The sequence below is a fragment of the Tenrec ecaudatus genome, chromosome 6 (assembly GCF_050624435.1).
Source record: "Tenrec ecaudatus isolate mTenEca1 chromosome 6, mTenEca1.hap1, whole genome shotgun sequence".
Lineage (NCBI taxonomy): Eukaryota > Metazoa > Chordata > Mammalia > Afrosoricida > Tenrecidae > Tenrec > Tenrec ecaudatus.
This window is the reverse complement of record NC_134535.1, coordinates 129381030-129401910: the sequence shown is the minus strand read 5'-3', so window position 1 is coordinate 129401910 and position 20881 is coordinate 129381030. Positions and strand designations below refer to the sequence as shown.

The following is a 20881-nucleotide window of genomic DNA, read 5'->3' as shown; positions in this document are numbered from 1 at the left end:
TGATGGGAGAGCAAATAAAATAAACAAAACTCAAGAGTATTGTACTCCTTTTGTTGCCTAAACCCTTCCAGTGTTGCCTTTTGGGGCTCTTCCTGTTTGCTCCCGTTCCCTCTGTGGTTTTATTTTGATTTAGTCTCTCCTTTGAGTTACTACAAATGTTCTAGACTCATCTATTTCCTGCCCCAGGAGCCCCTCTATTGGAGGATGGCCTCAAAAACTAACACCTGGGTGTTGGCGAGGTGTAGTTTCTTTTAGGCCTTCTCAGCCAGCAGATGAACAAAGATGTTGTTTATACCAACCTATGATACAAAGTACACGTTGAGCTGCCATCTGCACGGTCGGCACTTGCAGACTACCAGCAGCTCCTTGGAAATCCCAAGGGGTCACTACCCGTCAGCACTGACTCGATGGCAGCGAGTTTGGCTTGGTGTTTTGTATCACACACACATGTACACACACACATGCACATTTCTGTATGTAGCCATCTGTATCTAAAGTAAGCTAAACATGAATCCTAACTGACATCACCAACTCTCATCAATTATCACATGAACCATTCTAGACTCCTCCCCTTACTGATGTGAACATCCCACCCCCGTGGGGAGAAATCTGGCTCCAATCCACCATCCATTTATTTAACTGCTAGATCCCAGCATAGCAGTATCAGAATCACGACACCCTAGCAGTGTTCTTCTGCTTAATTCTTAGTTGCAGATCACACACCCACAGCTCCTCTAGCCGAGTTAGGAGCTCCCTCAATGCTAAGTTCATGGCGTCCTGGATCGTTCGCCCCATCTGACAAATGAGGAGAAGGCACTGTGGGAAGTGAAGGAAATCAGAGGGACCACTTTCCCCCTAGCATCCGCAGGCATTATTTAGATGCTTGACATGTGTTAACGCATTTAATAGTTACAAAAACCCTATGAGGTTGTTTTAAACGCTATTCTCACATGTGACAAGTGAGGGGAGGCTAGTCAAGCACGATCCAACTCTGAATGGATAGTGGAGCTTGGCTTTAAACCAAGGCATTGGCTCTTGAGTACATACTTTTTTTTTTCTTTTTTAGTTCCTACAATTATAAGCACTATTTTGGACCACATTGTTGTAAAGGGGCCTTTCTGAAGCACTGTTTTGCACATATGATTCCCTGCCTTATAAGCTGTCTGCCGTTTACTCTTGTTCCTAGGATAGAGTTCCGTTGCTTAGCATTAAGTGCTTCCCAGAGCCCGCAATTCTCTGCTTCAGTTCAACTAGCACAAGCAACAGAGACACCTGGAGGATGCCTGGATGTTTTTGTTCACATACCCAGCATGCTTTGCTCTTTCTCCCAACTAAAGCCCAGACCCACACTCCCTCTGGGCTCACAGCATTCACAATGACTCACAAGTGATGACCCTTGTTTTTCCTGCCTTTGGTTTGGCATTTAATCTGAGCTGTCCTTGTTACTGGACTCTTTTATATTTATATTGCCCAGATTTCCCCAGCTCCTGCTCTAGGCCAGTTTGTTGGTATTGGTGATGGCTATTGCCACTGTTGTTCAATGCCAACCAGTTGATTCTGACTCATGCTGAGTCAATCTTGTCCTCCAGAATGGGAGGTGTTCTTGGGGTACGGGAAGCCATAGAGTGTGAGCCAAACTAATATGAATAGCCAACATGTGATGTGGCTGGCTATTGTATTGCTAATATCACTACCTGAGGAAATCCTTCCAATCAAATTTCATTCTGAATAACAACCTCACATCAAGTTGGCTAGTGGGCATTGAAAACGTACAGCCACAAAAAAACCCCAAAAAACCAACAAAACCAAAAAGGAAACTGTAGGCATGGTCATCCTCCTCATCATGTGGCTTCCTTCTAAGAGTGAAGAGAATTTTTGGGCAAGTTTCTTAGAGATTTCCTTCTCCCCAGCAATAGAAGCGCTACTTCTCTACCATTCCAGGGATTATAAAATTATAAGATTTTGTGTGAAGAAAAAATGAAGCGTAGAAAGAGTGTTCAAGTCATAGAATAAGTCAATGAAGAACCAACCCTGCTGGAAAGTTGGTTTGGGTGTTCATTCATTCAATGCTTTTGAGTTCTCTGAGCTATTCCTTGCTTGGGAGTCATAAGAACTGACTTCGTGGGTATTTTTATTAGACTGGAACAACATAAATACCTCTGTGACTTGGGGTAAAGAAAGCCATGCCAAGCTTTATTTCAATTATCTTGCACTTGATCCAGGTTGAGAGTAAACCTTTGGTTCAAGCCCAGAAGCTACCTTCTAAGGTCAAGAACTTCAGAATGACCCAATATTTGCATAAGGTAGGAAGTGATACTTAGTGCTCTCCCCCCCACCCCCAGGAGAGAATTGGGGTGTGTGTAGGTGTGGGGGGAAGGGGGAGCACAGGGGGGCAGCTTTTAACAGGCAATTCTAATCAACTTAGCATAGCATACTCCATCGGCACCATCATGCCGCTAGCAATTGATAGTCACACTACAGCTCTGCCTCACCCCACAATTAATACATAAGAGATGAAAAATCAGATGCTAAAGGCAAAGGGCAGGGACTTTGATGAGCAGTTTCAGGTCAATAATGCAGCTTAGAGGAAAAGCAAGTTGCAGCAGGGAAGGTTCGTATGCGACAGGAGGGCCTTCCGTGAATGAGTTAGGATGCTAAAGTATTGTAAATATGACCTAATGTGGATTGCCTCTAAAAGCCTTAAGAGGTGGCCCCATTGGGGCTCCATGGCAGAGCCGAACCACTTGATGCTTATAGAGAAAGGGTAGGTGACATGTCCACTGTCCACAGTTAGCAAGTGATAGAGCAGGAAGTCCAGTCCAGAACCCATCTGCCTGACCACTCTGCTGCCCGGAATCTGCATTGATCTCCCAAAGCTGTTTAGAATAGGCTCACGGTTGGATCTGAGTCAGGCTTGTCTTTGCTGTGGAAAGGGGCTAGAAGACATGACCCCACCCCCTCCCCGGAGATACCAGCTTTCCCCGAGGCCCCTCCGCTTTCTCCCCTTTCTCCTTCTGTAGAACACAAACACCGACGTCACTTCACTCCCCTTTGTGGAAACCAAGGAGAAGAAGACCATGGTCAACTTCCCACGCCTCAGCAACAGAGGCCTGCTGAAGTCGTCCCTGCTGTACCAGGTGAGCTCCGCCCCGTGACCGGCTCCCGCCCAAGGCCACGTTTACAGAGGCAGCTCGGGATGGTGGGGAAAGCACGGCCTCAGCGGAAGCGGGGATGCTAGTGCTATGCTCACTCTGCACGAGTGCTAACTTTAGCAAATCGGATGTTGGCTTTTCTTAACCTCGATTTCCTTATCGACTAAGTGGACTCGCTGCCGGGTTGGCGGAAGGACTCACTAAGAAAAGGAAGAATGAGGTATCTGATGCATAAATGGTGGACATGCCTGCAATCCTGTCTGAGTCAGCATTGACTCGATGGCAGTGAGTGAGACCCTGTGCCCTGGCTTTTTTTTGGTAAGAGGACCACATGAGATAGTACATGGGAAAGGGCCAACACGGGGTGTTGGACCGGGGTAAGTAAAGGGGTCCTGCTCTCCGCTTCCACTTCAGACATGCACAGGCTTATTCCAACCAAAATGTTTTTAGACATGGTTCTCAGTACAGTGTCTCAAAAAAAAAAGTTGTGGCAAACCAGAAGCATATGCGGGGAATATGCTGGGCCAATGCAGTTCAAGAGAAAGAGGTCTGCTATGGAAACTGGCTCTTAGAATTCCCAAGGCGTAGTCTGGATAGACTCTCTCCGAGACGCGCGATGATCCTGGGGGCTTACGAGGAAGAAGTGTGAGGAAACAGAAAGCCGTATCGATGAGGAGGCCAGGAGACTTGCATCAAGGACACGCTTTCCGTCGCAACAGGGCACCTGCTCATTTTTTGAGGGTAGCAAGGGCTGGCCCATGAAAACTTAACTGGGATACCTCACCCCATCTACCCTGTTGCTCTGATCTCACCCCGTCTGGCTTCATTTTTGTTCCCCACACTCAAAGAACATTGAAAAGACACACAAGTCTAGTCCCTTGAAGACGTGGAACTGCCGTTTTGGATGTGGTGTAGCTCAAAGCATGCAGAACTCTTTGGGGGAAGGGTTAGAAAAATGGAAATACCAGATTCAGAGGTGTACAATCTTAGATGGAGGATAGATTGAGAAACAGTAACTTCACACACACACACACACATTCGTGTATAAGCATTTTTTGTGCTGAAAAACTGGGGTTTGGCTTATACACGGGTCAGTGGTACCCCAGCCCTCACTGCTGTTATCTCGTGGGTGATTGCCGTTTCTTCACTGTTCATTCAAAGCCCCGCTGACACTGCAGGGCTTTGAATGTTTGCTTACTCACATCTAACCAATCACAGCTGGCCTATGACGCGTATCTTTGAATAAGCCTTTTAAAGACCGCGTGCGAAGGATGTGGCTTGAATGGATGTCATCTGGTCAAGCCTGACTAACAAAAGGAGGAAATCTCATGAAGCCTGACATAGAGTTAATAGTAAAGTGGGTTCGAGATGCATGGGAAGACATTCCAGAAGACATGGTGTGCCGTGCCTTCCAGAAATGTAGTATTAGTAATGCTATAGACGGCAGTGAAGACTGCGCTTTGTATGAAAATGACAGCAGTGATGGTGATGACGGCGATCTCAGTGAGGACAGCATCTATGATGACCTCACACCAGCTGACGCTCTGCATTGGGATACGGATGATGATGAGGAACCCAGTTTTGAAGGATTTTAACTCTTACATTTTAGCTTGGTTGCTGATTGAGCTCAGGGAATAGTACTCTTAAGGTATCATTGTTGATACCTTATTGTTTTTGTTGAACCTATTTTCCACTTACTGTGCTGGCTTACTAATGTTAAATGACTTGTCCTTTTATTTGTTTTTTATTTAAAATAAATACTTAAATACATTACCCCACTGATGTCTCCATTTTTAGTAATTTTATTTTCATTTGTTTTGATTATTAAAACTCACCAATAGCTTCTGCATTTTCCACCCTAGGCTTATACTCGAGTCAATCAGTTTTTCTGGTTTCCCAGGTAATAATTAGGTACCTCTGCTACCTAATACTTGGGTATTATACTTGGGTTGGCTTATATTCGAGTATCTATGGTAGTCATTTTATTGGGGGCTCGTACAGCTCTTATCACAATCCACACATCCATCCATTGTGTCAAGCACTTTTGTACATATGTTGCCAACATTTCCCAAACATTTTTTTCTACTTGAGCCCTTGTTATCAGCTCATCCCCCCCCTCTCCATCCCTCTCTCCCACATGAACCCCTGATAATCTATAAATTACTAATTTTTCCATGTGTGACACCGATTACTGTCTCTCTACACCCACTTTTCTGTGAACAGCTCCCTCATTCTCCCACCACCTTCCCCTCCCCCTCCTGGTATCACTACTCTCATTATTGGTCCTGAGGGGGTTATCTGTCCTGGATTCCCTGTGTTTCCAGCTCTTATCTATAGCAATGTACATGCACTGGTCTAGTCTGATTTGTAAGGTAGAATTGGGGGTCGTGATAGTGGGGGCGTGGGGAAGAAGCATTAAAGAACTAGAGGAACGTAGTATGTTTCATTAGTGCTCTACTGCATCTTGACTGGCTCATCTCTTCCTTATGACGCTTCTGTGAGGGGATGTCCAGTTGTCTACAGATGGGCTTTGGGTCTCCACTCCACCCTCCCCCTCATTCACATAGATATGATTTTTTGTCCTGGGTCTTTGATGCCGGATACCTGATCCTATCAACACCATGATCACACAGGCTGGTGTACTTCTTCCATGTGGGCTTTGTTGCTTCTTAGCTAGATGGCCACTTGTTTATCTTCAAGCCTTTAAGACCCCAGATGCTAGATCTTTTGATAGTTGGGCACCATCAGCTTTCTTCACCACATTTGCTTCATCGATTGTGTCAGGGAAGATGAGCATCATGGAATGCCAGTTTAATAGAACAAAGTGTTCTTGCATTGAGGGAGTACTTGAGTAGAGACCCAATGTCCATCTGCTGCCTTAATACTTAACATACAAATATATGTACATAGATCTATTCCCCTACTGTTATATATTTACATGCCTGTATTTAGACCTCTATAAATGTACTTAGCTTCTTAGTTCTTTCCTCTATTTCCTTTTATTTTCCTCTTGTCCCACTAACATGTTCGGCCTTCATTCTGGTTTCAGTAATTCCTCTTGGCTACATTGCTTTTGATCAAGCCTCGCCAGGCTTCCTACACCCTCCTCGCCATCAATTTTAGATCAGTTATTGTTCCCTTGTGCCTAGGTTTGTTGACACCCCTTTTCTTTCCCCTGCCTCCCCTTCCCCCATGTTCCCCTGGAACCATTGATCCCCTTGTTTTCCAGATTGTCTGTTCCCACCTATCTTATCTAGATAGACATTCAGGGGCAACAATAAGCACAAAAACAAGACAACGCAAAACAAAACAAAAAACCCAAACAACAACAAACTATGACAAAAGAAAAGAAAAGCCTATAAATAGTTCCAGATCTGTTTGTTGACTTTTAGGTGTGTTTTCTGGTCGAGTCTGATGGGGTTCCACACCCTGGGCCCAAAGTATTTTTGGTAATCCTTGGGGATTTCATTGCTCTGCTCCCCTTGCTGTTTTGTTACATGTCCTTAGTGTTTAGCTCCGGTGTGGCAGGGTCAGATTGGGCACAGTTCCCACACTCTGTCTCCAGTTTTGTCCCTCGTAGCACTATTGGTTAGTGAGGGACATTGTGTCTCATGGTGGGGCTGGCGCCATGGTCCTCTCTGTGCATTGGCTGCTCTGAGATGGAATATCATCCTTGGAGCCTGGTGGGCTAGGATGTGTTCCACTCACTCCTTCCCTCTTCATTTTATTTTGGTATTTTCATTTAATAAGGTTCCTATGAGTTTGGGGCAATATTTTCTTCCCCTTTAACTTTTTATTTTGAATTGGGTAAAGCTTTGCAGTGCAGATCAATAGCTTTTACATTCAGCAATTCATGCACGTGTGTTTCAGCTCATCCATTGCAATCCCCTCAATACACCTTGATATCCTACTTTCTGTTTCCTGTTTCCATTCCATTCTTGCCTAATCCTCAGGACTTTCTCACTGGGAAACGCCACCCTTCTGATCTTAAACGGTTGCTTATTCTACCCAGGGGTGAGTTCAGTTCCAGACTCAAAGGTCACCAGGAGCTATAATCTTTATGTGACCAGAACACCTGGTCTCCTTTATGATTCTGCAGCCATACTTTTGGACTTACCCTGGGGTACACATCAATTCAAGTTTGTATGTCCTTGGACAAGTCACTTTATCTAGGTGAGAACTGGCTCGCTCGAGCTGAAGGAAGAAACCATTCCCATCTCTGCCTGAAGTGAGATGTCTCTGGGTTACCAACTCAGTTCTGTCATTGATGTGGGCCTCCCAGGGAACGGAGCAATCTTCTGAATTGCCTTTGGGCGAAAGACTAATCAAATCCATTGTTTTAGAATTACTGTTTCTCTATAGAAAGGGAACACAGAATAAAGGGTCTGTCTGGATGTGGGTGTTTGCGGTCAGAAAAATAGTTTATAACCCAAAGAAGTATCCTAGCTGGTCCTTCCCTGTCGATCTCTTTCCCCTGCCAGGAGAACCAGAGCTACAGTCAGCTATCAGCCTCTGAGCCCAAGGCTTCAGACAAACATTTCCACTCCGACGTTAAACTGCAAGAACCCAAGCCAGTGGAGAAACCACCCCGGAAGCACAAAGTGCCTCTGACAGCAGCAGGTATGGTGAGGGTGAGGGGTGGGCGGGCAGTGGTTGTTGGCTTTGGGGGCGTGGGTATGGATGGTTGGCGTTCACAGGCTCATAGTCTATTGGATTTCCAAAGAGGAGCCTCTATTGTCAACCTTGTACGGTGCTCAGAGGACTCCTACCACTGCTTTCACTTTGGCTGTCTCTCCCCTGAGAAATTCCATGAAGTGGTTGTTTCAATTTGGAGTAAGTTCTGTCTTGTGCAGAGCTGCCATCTGCCTCCTTGCTACCTTTCTTTCTTTTTTTAAAAAAATTATTTTATTGGGGCTCGTACAATTCTTATCACAATCCATGCATCCATTGTGTCAAGAACATATGTACATTTGTTGCCATCATCATTCTCAAAACACTTGCCTTCTACTTGAGCCCTTAATGTGTGCTACTCATTTTCCACCTCCCTCCTCACTCCCCGCTACCTCACGAACCCTTCATCATTCATATGTTATTATTATTTTGTCATATGTTACACTGTCCAATGTCTCCCCCTGCCTTCTTCTCTGCTGTCCCTCCCCCAGGGAGGAGGTTATACGTAGATTCTTGTAATCAGTCCCCCCTTTTCTACCCCACATTCCCTCCACCCTCCAAGCATCACCACTCTCACCACTGGTCCTGGAAGAGTCATCTGTCCTGGATTCCCTGTGTTTCCAGTTGCTATCTGTACCAATGTACATCCTCTGGTCTAGCCAGATTTTTAGAATTGGGATCATGAGAGTGGGGGGATGGGGAGGAAGCATTTAAGAACTACCTGCACCCTGACTGGTTCATCTCCTCCCCACAACCCTTCAGTAAGGGGTATCCGGTTGGCTACCAATGGGCTGTGAATCTCAGGAGCCCCCGTGACCCAGTGGTTAAGCACTTCGCCGCTCCCTGGAAGCTTGGCAGTTGGAAGAGGCGCTGTGGGAGAATGGCTCAGCCGCCGCCTCCTGAGGATTAAAGCTGTGTGGGGGAAGTTCTCCCCTGTCATCAGCCCAATATGGTTTGGAATTGACTCCAGGATACTAACAATAACAACCACGTTCCCTGTGGGCCCCGGGTCTGTACTCAGGGCAAAGAACATTTCGTATTCACCTCTTTAATAGTTTCTCTATTTACGTGGAACAGCCCTCCCTCAATCCCGGTTCTTTCCTCTGAGCTCTCCACACGGTGTTGTCGTTGTTACCTAGTACATCCGTAACAAAAGATATCACAAGGTAAGTAAGCAGCTTTCGAGAACAGGATTGTGTATTTTCTCATGGTTCTGGAGCCCAAAGGCCAAATCAGGGACTGGGCCATCCCACTTCTTTCTGTGCCCCCCTCCCCTAGTTTCCATCACTCTTGGCAACCGTTGGCACTCCTTTGCTGCGTGTAGGTGCATCTACCTCCGGCATCGCATGGCATCTTCCCCCATGGATCTGTGGCTACTGTCCTTTAATAAGACATCACTCGGAGGGATCAGGTTTCAGACTGGCCCTTGTTTCAGTATGACATAATAAGAGAGCCCCTTCTTTCCTAACAGGGTCACTGCAACAGAACTGCGGGGGGTGAGGACACACTTCACTCCATAACAAGGGTATCATTCGTTCTCTCGCTGACAGTGTGGCGCTCTCACCCCAGGACCAGAGTAGAGAACTAACAAACATGCCTTCTTTAGCGGCTGAGATGCTTCCTGCCTCAGCTGCATACCTGAATGGCGATACGTCCTGGACCTTTGAAGTCACGATGATGTGACCGGCCATTCCCTGATGACATTAGCATGCCCTGTCTGTTTCCAGAGCCATAGAATGCACTGACTTTAGGACAGCGGTTCTCAACCTGTGGGTCGCGACCCCTTTGGGGGTGGGACGACCCTTTTACAGGGGTTGCCTGATTCATAACAGTAGCAAAATGACAGCGATGAAGTAGCATCGGAAATAATTTTATGGTTGGGGGGTCACCATGACATGAGGAACAGTGTGAAAGAGCTACGGCGTGAGGAAGGCTGAGAACCGCTCCTCAGTAGCTGACGTCTTCCCTATGTCCTATTGTTGATACTTAGTTTACTCTTGAATTCTTGACCCCTGCTGCTGGAACCCTAATTATTTGGGGTTGGGGGGGCGCAAAATCGTATCATTCCTTTGTGTATTCTTCCTACTTCATGAAATGACATACAAGATGTAAATAATTATCCTGCTAATTTGTTTTTCCCATGAGACCACCAGGCCTGGTCCTTAGTGAACCGTCTAGTTGAAGAGGGGCCAGACTGTGTCACAAGCTAGAGGGGTCACCGTTTGCACTGGGAAAATCCCCGCTGACAACTGCCATGTTTTTCGCAGAGGCCCTCAAGTTTTTTAAGAGCCAGCTGTCTCCGTATGAGCAAAGTGAAATCCTGGGCTACAGCGAGCTGTGGTTCCTTGGCCTCGACGCCGAGAAGCTCAAGTTGCCGCCAGAGAAATTCAGCAAGACGTGTTTTGATGACGAACACGGCTCCTACATGAAGGTGATGGGGAAGCGGCTCAGGGTGGCCAGCAAGGGCTTGGGACTTGGGGACCACAGATCATCTCGAAAGGAAAAACAAGTGAGGAGCATTTTATAGCATGTGGTGCTGAGGTCTCGGGACTAAAAGTCCTCTCAATAACGCGCTGCCATTGAGTCCATCCTGACTCGTGAGGCGCACAGTGTTTCAAAGTGGGAAAGCATGCGCTTAAGGTGTGCACGAATCTGCGGCTAGACCGCGGTTTCTCCCTGAGAGCGCTGGCAGGCTGGACGGACTCTCACCGGCTCGCCTTCCGCCAGCCTCGGACTGTGGACTCAGATGCAGCCTCCCTCCCACTCCTTTTGTGGCTCCTCCCAGCAAATCCATGTATGGAATCCTCTCTGTTTCCGACAGTTACCTTCCCACATATAAACCTTGTTCTCTCACTAGTCTCTTGACTAGTTTCAGCTTTCCAGACTGACCCCAAAGGTTCATCCTCTTGCCCTCTGACTGTACCTCAGGGTTTCCCAGGATCGTGCCTCCGCCCAGCCAGAAAGAGAAATTTGGGCAATGATGCTCCTTATATGTTGTTTGGTGATTCCGAGTCCGTCCTGGCTCATCAGAACCCTTTGTATGAACAGCAGAACTAAACGCGACCCGGTCCTGCACCAGCCTCACAACGGTTGCTGCTTGAGGCCATTATTGGACTAACTCCATCTCCTTGATGGCCTGCCTTTCCCCCACGCGCTACCAAGCATGACGTCCTTCTCTAGGGACTGGTTTACGAATCCCTTTTTCTCCAGCACTAGCTTGAAGATCTCCAGACTATGTAATGTTTCGTCCCCAGCAGTTTCTGGTGGCCTTGACAATACTTGGGAACAAGAAGAGGTAGGGCTTGGCAGATGACATAGGACACAAAGGAGGGGCTGTCTGATTCTTGCTCCTTGGTATTGCCTGCCCGCTCCTTCTGACTCTGCCTTTTCCTCCGAGCTTCTTCCTTACAATTGCATTTATTTCTCAGGAGGTAGCATAGCTATGTCATGGCCTCTTGGAGGAGGAAGATTGTCTTAACAGTCGGGGCTGTGTTCCTCAAGCTTCACTGTCCACATGAATCTCTTGCTCACATACGAGTTCTGATCCAGCACGTCTGGGTGAAGGCTGAGATACTGCATTTTTAACAAGTTCCTCATTGATGGAAATGCTGTTGGTCTCCAGACAACACCTTGAGATGCAGGCTTTCAATTGTGTGTGTGTGTGTTTACACAGTCCCCATCAAGAGACTTGGTTCTCCCCCATTTTTATATCAAGGATCCTTTGGGGAATCTGATAAAAAGTCCTTGCTTCAGAAAAGGCACCCTGAACATGCAAACAATTCCATGGCGGGGGGTGGGGATGGGTGGGTTGTAATAGGTCCTTGGTTAAGAATCCTCAACATAAATTTTTCCTTCAGTTCAGTCAGGCATCCTCACTACCCCACCCCATCTGGGCCTCAATGCTCTGGAAAATTCCCTAAGATGCCAACATGATGTTTAAGTTAATTCCCTGGGACTCAATCTCCCAGGCTCAAACATCGTAAAGTGTGTTTTTGTGGGTGCTGGAGAAAAATGTGTGCTCTCTGTCGGCAAAGAATATTGAGAATCCCACAGACTCTCGGAAGAATAAACAAATCTGTCTTTAGAAGAAGTACCGTCAGAATATTCCTTGTTGTCGAGGACGATGAGACTTTGTCGCATGGACTTTGGCCATGTTATCAGGAGAGACCAGTCCCTGGCGAAGGACCATCATGCTTGGTAAAGTAGAAGGCTAGCAACAAGCAAATAGGAAGAGCTTCAGCGAGACAGACTGACACAAGAACGGGCTCAAACACAACCACTGTGAGGCTGGCACGGGGCAGGGCACTGTTATCTTTTGCTCTGCATAGGGTTGCCATGAGTTGGCACGGACTTGATGCCATCTAGCCACAACAATCAAAAATGAACGAGACAGGGCCCCTACACTCCGTGGAGCACCCTCACTGCTGAGCTGGCATGTGAGTAAGCAAGTACTGAGAGGGTCTGTACAGACGCCGGGGAAGCACAGTGCGCCTGCCCTGCGTCCTTTCCTGCTGCACTCTCCTGACAGACCTGTACTCGGAGAGGAACCTGTAGATCAGTAAAGCTGCACCCGTGCGTATTCACGCACGATTCCTCCTATGCTCACAGACCCCTACCGTACAGCCACAAGCACATCCTCAGCGCGTGCGCACCAACGCTTGTCCTTTACCGCTCCCCAATTTGCGAGTGTAACTCTAGGATTCAGAGACCGTAGGGCTGAGCTCATCCACATCCCTCATTGACAGATGAGTAACCAGCTTCCCTGAGACCACCCAGTAAGTCTTTTCATCTAACACGTCTGGTGGTTTTGTCTAAACCGCCGCTTCCTTGTTTCTCCAGCACAAGGAGCGATTTGGTGTTTCTTCTCTTGGACAATAATTTTCTTCTTAGATGAGGAAGGTCAAAATCTATACTGCCAAACCAGAGTGGGATTAAATCTGAATAATTCAACGGGTGAACTAACTCTGCCTAGAAAGGAGAGAGCTTTCTATGATGGATGAGGACCCATCCATGGTCGGAAAGTGCAACTTCCCCAGAACTACAGTTGTTAACCAATTCTATTCATGAATGATGGAATGGCCAAAGTAGAAGGGCCATCTTGTTCCACTCCTCCACTTTGCAAGTTCCAATGCCTGCAGGAAACTAGAGCAGGTGGCAGGCTGGGGATGTGAACCTGACTTTCCCAAAGACCATCCACGGTTCTTTGCCTTGTTTAAGATGGGGTAGAGTCTATGGAACTTTCCCTGGTACCACGTACACGATCTGAGATGGGAGAGAGGAGGCTGGCATCGGGGTACCAATTGAATCATAATGATAGTGTTGAGATGAGGGTGGAGGTAGCACAAATGCAGAAAGTTTCAACCAGGAGTCAGCCAGAAGCTGGGGCGTAACCGGATGTCCCCAAGTGGCAACTTGGTACCCACCACAGCTCTGCTCCTCATCTTTGACTTGGCTTCTGTAGGTCCTGCGTGACCACATTGCCTACCGTTACGAAGTTCTGGAGATGATTGGGAAAGGGTCCTTTGGACAGGTGGCCAAGTGCTTGGATCACAAAAACAATGAGCTGGTGGCCTTGAAAATCATTAGGAACAAGAAGAGGTAAGGCTTTGGCAGGTGGCATTGGCCGTAGAGGAGGAGGGGCTAGATGAGATTCTTTCCCCTTCAAAATGCCAACTCCCTCTCTCTGCCTTTTTCTCTGACCTCCTTCCTTTTCCTGTTTCTCTATCTGTATGACTCCAAGATGGGAAAAAAAGAGGCAAGGGCACAGAGTTTCTAGTGTGCTCTGTAACCCCCAGGCAGGCTTGTTGGGGTCAGGGGGAGGATTTTAGGAGGTAGGCTTACTGATGTAGCATGACACGACACCTGTGTTTTCTCTCCCTGTTCCTCACTCCCTGCCGTCTCGGATCACCTCAGATTTCACCACCAGGCCCTGATGGAGCTGAAGATCCTGGAAGCTCTCAGAAGGAAGGACAAGGACAACACCTACAACGTGGTGCACATGAAGGACTTCTTCTACTTTCGCAATCACCTCTGTATCACCTTTGAACTTCTGGGGTTAGCGGCTTCCTTTTTGAAAAAAAAAATTGCATTTGAAAGGGGGGGGGGCCCAAGTGACAGAGGAGAAAGTTTGAAACCAGAACTCTAGATTTTTCTGAATGTGAACATTTAAGGACGAGGGTGAACTCAACAGCCACGTAGTTCCCTAGGAGGCCCAAGAGCATGAGGTCAGGGTCTCAAAGCTGCCTGCTTCTCCCACTTCTCCTCATCCTCAACCATGCCTATCACCTGCCAGCATTTCTGTGATCTACTGCACAGGCGCTAGGCACTACATTGGGTGACACAACCATAGAAGGGAGATCTAAACTATGTTGAAAAGGACTTGCATTTGCTCCCCTACCCCGCATTCACTGGCTTCTCGACCCCAGGGTGCAGAGGTCGGCACCCAAGAGTGCAGGCAGCTGGCTGCCGAGCACACGCAAGGCTTTGATTTTAGGCAGACGAGAACCAGGGCAGATAATTTGGTACGAGATCAGAATCTGACTTAAATAGATTGACATCAGCTGGCAGGATATGAAAACAGAAAGGGACTGGGAAAGTATGCTAATTTGATTGTGTTTCCCTCGGAGACAGTCCAATGTGACTTAAATAAAGCCCGAAACCCAGTATGCATTCCGCCAAAGAGAAAGACCAGGGGCTAGTTCTCAGAAGCCCAGTATGAATGGATTCACTGGGCTGGTCACTCCGTGCTCCCGTGACTTCACTGTGAACGGTGAGATCTAGGAGCTGGCTAACTTTGAAACAGAAAGTAGCCTCTTCTCAGCATCTCTGACGATCATAAAAGACGGCACACAGGGGGGCTGCCTGCTCGATAGCAGAGCAGACAGCACAGGCCGCCATTCTTGGCCATTGCCCATGGAGTACAATTAGGAGACTGTTGTGCTGAAAAGAGCTCTGCGAGGTCAAGAGGAGCAGGTGTAGGTCTTCAAGTGGGATGTTCTCCCTCAATTGCATGGAGGGAGAATCCAATAACCCAGAGGGGGTGGGCAGTACCTAGGGTCACATAGCTGCTCTGAATGGGGCCAGAGCCAAGTTCCTCACATCTCCATGGTACCCTGAAAGCATGAATGGCCTTTTAGGTACCACAGACAGAGAGAAAGCTCAGAAATGGAACATCAGGAGAGACCAGGAGGAGGTCGATGCAAAGTTGCTTCTGCGTGGTTGCTGCTCTTCCTCCCCTCATCAGACAGTTCTCACAGAGGCAGCACGCTGGCAGCCCAAGGGCCTGCTTCTGCTCGGCTCACGCAGCATTACAAAACGCTATGTGTGACTTCCCAATATTTGTGAATTAGTGGATTTCATGTAATAAAGCACAGTCCCTAGCTCTCTATGGCAAGAGCGAACCTCGATTCCCGCAAGGTGACCATTCGTTGGGACCGGGCAGTCAAGTTTGCTTCAGACAGGGCCAGAGTTCTCTATTGTCCCTAAGCCCCCTTCTGCCCAGTCTCCAGCTGCTGTGAGCCATGAGCTCTTTCAGGCAACTCTTCCTGTTTGGTAAGTAGAGCGCCAGCCAAGCGAGTGCGGAGACCCACAGGGACAGAGATCGGCCTCACAGCCACGGGCACAGACTCAGCCATGCCGACAATGGCGAGGACGCTGCGAGACTGAGAAACATTGTGTTCTGTTGTGCATACGGCTGCCATTACCCAGAGCTGACCCAACAAACCCTCCCACCTGCCCGCCTTTTAGGTATAGGCGTGAATGACTGCTTGCTTTAGTATGTTGTAGGTTTCTTGGATTCCTCCGGAGAGTCTGACGTACTATGAACAGAGTGTTTAGAAGTTTGGTCCAACCTCTTAGCATCCACATCCCTGAGAAAGTAATCACATGGTCTGTCCACGTAAGAAATGAGAGGACATCACGTAAGAAATGAGAGGATATCACATAAGAAATGAGAGGACACCTGGAATCCACCCTGAATTAGAGGGAATGTTGAGTTCATTGGACACGATAGCCCTGCCTCCTGGTCTCAGGCGGGACGACTACTAGAGCAGCGGTTCTCACCCTGTGGTCCGTGACCCCTTTGGGAGTCAAACAAGCCTTTCACAGGGGTCCCCTGATTCATAACAGTAGCAAAATTACAATGATGAAGTAAGCAGCAAAAATAATTTTATGGCTGGGGGGTCGCCACAACATGAGGAACTGTCTGAAAGGGTCGTGGCACTAGGCCGGTTGAGAACCACTGTACTAGAAGGAACCAGGATGGTATGGGGTTATTTGTAGGTTCACATCCAGCATTATACTTTTTTTTTTAATACTGATGCACCTCTCTCTGTCTGTCAGAATCAACTTGTACGAGCTGATGAAGAATAACAGTTTCCAAGGCTTCAGTCTGTCGATAGTCCGGCGCTTCACCCTCGCTGTTTTGAAGTGCTTACAAATGCTGTATGTGGAGAAAATCATTCACTGTGACCTCAAGCCGGTGAGCCTGACCTTGGCACTGCCACAAGGATGAGTCCCCACCCGCAGGAACTGCTAACCCCATTGCAGCCCCATTGCAGGGGTACTTGGGCACCTCTCATGGGCAGGATTTTCAGGATAGGAGAAACATGAATCATCTTCAGCTGCTTTGTAAAGGTGCTGTGAAGACAGGGCACACACGGGGGGTGGGGGGAGGCGTGCCTTGGGGTAGAAGAGGCAGATAACTGCCACCGCAATGTGAGCTCCTCGCAAGGCCAGGCACAATCATTCTCTCACTAGTATATTTTCCTGGGCCTAGCATAATACCTAGGAGTCTAGGTGCCCTCCTATGGCATGCTAACCACACGGTCAGCAGTTAGAAGCCACTTGGAAGGAGGAAGATGAGCTTGTCTACGCCCATAAAGATGTACAGTCTCAGAATCCCACAGGAAGGGTTCTGATCTGTCCGGTAGGGTCACTGTGAGCTAGAATCGGCTCGATGCCAGTGAGTTTTGAGCACATTTTTGTTTTCATTGTTTTTAAAACATAATACCTAGTCATGGTGAGGCGGGCAATAAATACACGCGTATTAAGCATGTTAATGATTGCAAATGCGTGTCAGAAAATACAGGGAGGTTCTGACGCTAAGAGATAGTAATAATTCTGAAATTTTATCCACTCTCTTCTACCCAACCTCCCAATTGTTTTGGTGAAAAGTTTCAGAAACATTCACGGAATGCATTTGGGATATTTTTACAACAAAGATCATCAAGAAGGGGGCTTTCTCTTGGGCCTGTGTGGTGATCCAAGCTCCACTTCCAAATTCCTAATCCCGAATGTCAGCTCAAAAGACCTCAGCAGCCTGGATCCCTGTGCTGATTCTCACGCAGCAAGCACATTCCCAAGACACTGGGCAGCCTTGAGAAACAGCGGTCAAATCGACTGGACTGTGTTTGCCCATCTAAAGAGGTCTGCATGGGAAGTCACACAGCCTAATATTGTTTGGTAGGGACTCAAGAGTCACGCAGTCACAGTGATGGACTTAGCGGTTGGTCGTGATGAGCTGCGATGGCCTGATGCTTCCACGCTCTCGGTGGCAGTGACAGCCCAGCGACAGCTAGTTGAAGAGCCTCTCCAGGCAGAATTAGACACACACCAGAAATTCTTCCTCTTTGAAACCTCGCCCCCCACGCCCTCAGGACAAATACTGAGACTAGCCAATACCAGGAGGGTAAGGGGAAGGTGGGAGGAAAAAAGGAGACCCGATCACAATGATCTACATATAACCCCCTCCCAGGGGGGACGGACAACAGAAAAGTGGGTGAAGGGAGACAGTGGTCGGTGTAAGACATGGAAATAGTAATAATTTATAGATTATCAAGGACTCATGAGAGAGGGAGGGCGGGGGAGGTGTAAAATGAGCTGAAACCAAGGGCTCAAGTAGAAAGAAAATGTTTTGAAAATGATGATGGCAACATATGTACAAATGTGCTTGATACAATGGATGAATGGATGGATGGATTGTGATATGAGCTGTTAGAACCCCTAATAAAATGATTTTTTTAAAAAGAAAAGAAAACCACCTTTTTAAGACTTTCACTGACCACCCTCCTTCAGCTACCTCCAGTATTCTTTGCAAAAGGCATTTCATAATCAACTGGGACTTTCCTGGTTTGTGGTCACGGAGGCTTCAGCCCAGGCTTGTTATGTCATCTCTTGACTGTTGGGGTCTCAGTCAGTGATCACACCATCAAGCCAGCTGATATTGAGACTCGAAAACACAATTCGAATTTTAGTGTTCCAGCTGCGGCACCACGCAGACGCTTGAGCTGTGAACGTGGAGCTCTGCCTTCTCATGTGGGGCTCTCCTGCAACACCCGGCTACCCGGATTCTATCAGCTGTGTGCGCTCAGATTTCCCCAATGTCACTGTAGGACACAAACTCTCCAATCAAATGATGATGCCACAGTTTTTGCTCTATACTCTCATGCAATAGGTCAATAGGGGCATGTTAAAATTTTTTATTCAGTGGTATTTCTAATGCTTCATAGAACCAGGTGCCAAGGAAGATATATGCCCCATTTTTGTAGGAATTGTAATCTGCATAGGAAAAGAGGCAAAAATATGTGGAAAAGACACACTGCAGAGCAATGAACAGTGGACCCAAACAAGAGGAACAGAGCACACAGGAATGCAAACCAACCTTCTGCCCAACCTCCAAATTGTTTTGTAATCTGGGAGGACAATGGGATTTGGAGAAAACGTGCAAAGAGGTCACCTGGGAGTGGTAGCATTTTGAATGAATTAGGTCTTGGAGGATGGGGATTATTGGGGCAGGTAGAGAGTCCATGGCTGGAACATTATCGAAGTCTAACCTCTGCCTGTCTTCTTCCCTCTAGGAGAATATAGTGCTATACCAAAAGGGTCACGTCTCTGTTAAGGTTATCGACTTTGGATCAAGCTGTTATGAACACCAGAGAGGTCAGTACCCATTCAGCCCCACTCTGATTTTTGATTGAATTCCTCTCCTTGCGGTAAAAAAGGCCTGGCGAGAGCATCTGACCTCCTCCACATGGTGGAAGGAGAATCAGACCCCATAGCATCAGCCCAAGGCCAGTTCCCGCGAGACGGAGGTCAAACATGCCTCCACTACCAATCCTCCTACCAACCATCTCTCCCACAGCGCTCTGTGCTTCTCCTTCATTTCAATGGCCACACTGAGCTCATAGACCACACTTAGGATTATGGGCTTTATTGGGAAGTGAACAGGTTACAATTCAGCATCAGAAACCCTCAAGACAGTTCTTTGGTTGGAACAGCCTCTTCCAGCCATGCCTTCAGGCAGGCTTTCTTTGGTCCTTGTCCTCTCAGCCACAGGGCCTCTTGGCCTCGGTGCTGCTTGGGGAATATTACAAAGGTCCTTTAGGGCTGCTGATAGATGGCTAAAGGGAAAGCCACTCCCCCATAAGCCTCAACCCGAAGAAGTCCAGCCCCGCCTCTGGAGATCTGTGGGTCAGTAAACCTTTCCCTATTTGCCCTGGAGTTGAGGCTGACTCATAATGAGCCTGTAGTAAGGGGAGAACTGCTTCTGTGGGTTGGCGAGAGTGCCGCTCTTTAAGGGAATAGGAAACCCCATCCTTCTCCTAGCTTCCTCAATTCAGGGCCCGGAAGCACGTCCGTCTTCAAGTGAGCCTCCTGATTGAAGGGGCTCAGCTTTACTTGCCCCATGGGCTGGGGAAGCCCTCTGCTCTCTCCAGTGTCCTGGCTCTTGGCTCTGTCACTGCCACTCCTCTGGGATTACAGCTCTCTGTCTCCTGGATTGACAGGCTAGACTCCACCCCTTCCTCAAGTTGACAGTAGATTTATGTGGCTGCCACACATGTAAAGGCTGCGTTAAGAGCCTGCAGAAAAGGGACTTTAGGACCAGCAATTAAGGTGGCAGTAGGTATCAGAGAAAGCCTCTAGAGCAGGGGTCCTCAAACTTGTTAAACAGGGGGCCAATTCACTGTCCCTCAGACCCGTTGGAGGGCCGGACTATAGTTTTTTTTAAAACTGTGAACAAATTTCTATGCACACTGCAGATATTTTATTTTGAAGTAAATAAACAAATGGGACAAAAACACCCAGCGGGCTGGATAAATGTCCTCGGCCGGCTGCATGTGGCCTGCGGGCCGTGGTTTGAGGACGCCTGATCTAGAGGCTGACACCGCGATGAATGGTTTACAGTATTCTGCCGAACCACTGTTGAAGACCTGTGTCCTTTCTGTCTGTTGGGTGCTGATGCCAGTAAAACATTCCATCTAGAGAACAATGTCTCCTATAAAAGCCAAGATGCACAACAGCCACAAAAAGCTTGTATCTTTACTCTGAGATAGTAAAAGCTGCATAATCTATTAGTTACAGTCGACTTTGGCTGCCAGGATACTTACAACTGAATTTGTAGTTATTTTATCCTTATGGTTTCTTACGATCATTTCCCCGATTGCCTTTCTGTTTTCTGCCTTTCCCCTTGAGCTTTAATTTAACCGTGAGGCACTACAGAGTATGGAAACTAGGCTCAAACTCGCCAGCCCTGCCACTTAGGGCTGAGTGTTCTCATCTTCAAATGGGCGCAGTGCTGTGCAAGGTCATTGTAAGGATTGACACTCCATCAGTATAAAGCACCCGGAATACTGCCTGCTGCCTGCGCATTCGCCTAAAATGTCCCTATTTGTATGTACATCAACTGTAAAGTACCTGAAGTCCATTTTGAAAGCAGGCAGGGTTCAGGAATAGTTTTATTAAATCTTGATTTTAAGTTATAAAATGATTATATCATCTCTGTAACCAATACAAACAATAAGTAACCGATTCCCAGGTCCCTGCCCCTCCTCCTAGATCCAGGTGACCACCCGTCACAATTTAGACCCCACCCTCATTTAGGTCACCGCCAGATACCCACGGTCACTGTGTGAGTCTGGGTGGACGAGAGAAACAAATCCACAGAAACTCATGTGTATAAGAGAGAGTGTTATATAAAGGGTAAGTGTACATTTAGAAAGCATCCCAACTCATTGCTGTCCAACCCCATAAGTCCAACATTGGCCATATGTCTGACACTG

General features: G+C 47.5%; 1 protein-coding gene across 1 annotated transcript in view; it reads left to right on the top strand.

Annotated features, from left to right (window-relative positions):
- Window positions 1-3077: 3077 nt before the first annotated feature.
- The window catches only part of DYRK4 (dual specificity tyrosine phosphorylation regulated kinase 4), a 30589-nt gene continuing 12785 nt past the window's right edge, over window positions 3078-20881 (top strand). The window contains exons 1-7 of the mRNA XM_075553142.1: window positions 3078-3137; window positions 7634-7772; window positions 10091-10254; window positions 13285-13421; window positions 13737-13877; window positions 16164-16302; window positions 18680-18761. Coding sequence (XP_075409257.1) covers window positions 3078-3137; window positions 7634-7772; window positions 10091-10254; window positions 13285-13421; window positions 13737-13877; window positions 16164-16302; window positions 18680-18761 — 862 coding nt within the window. The remainder of the gene's footprint in view (window positions 3138-7633; window positions 7773-10090; window positions 10255-13284; window positions 13422-13736; window positions 13878-16163; window positions 16303-18679; window positions 18762-20881) is intronic.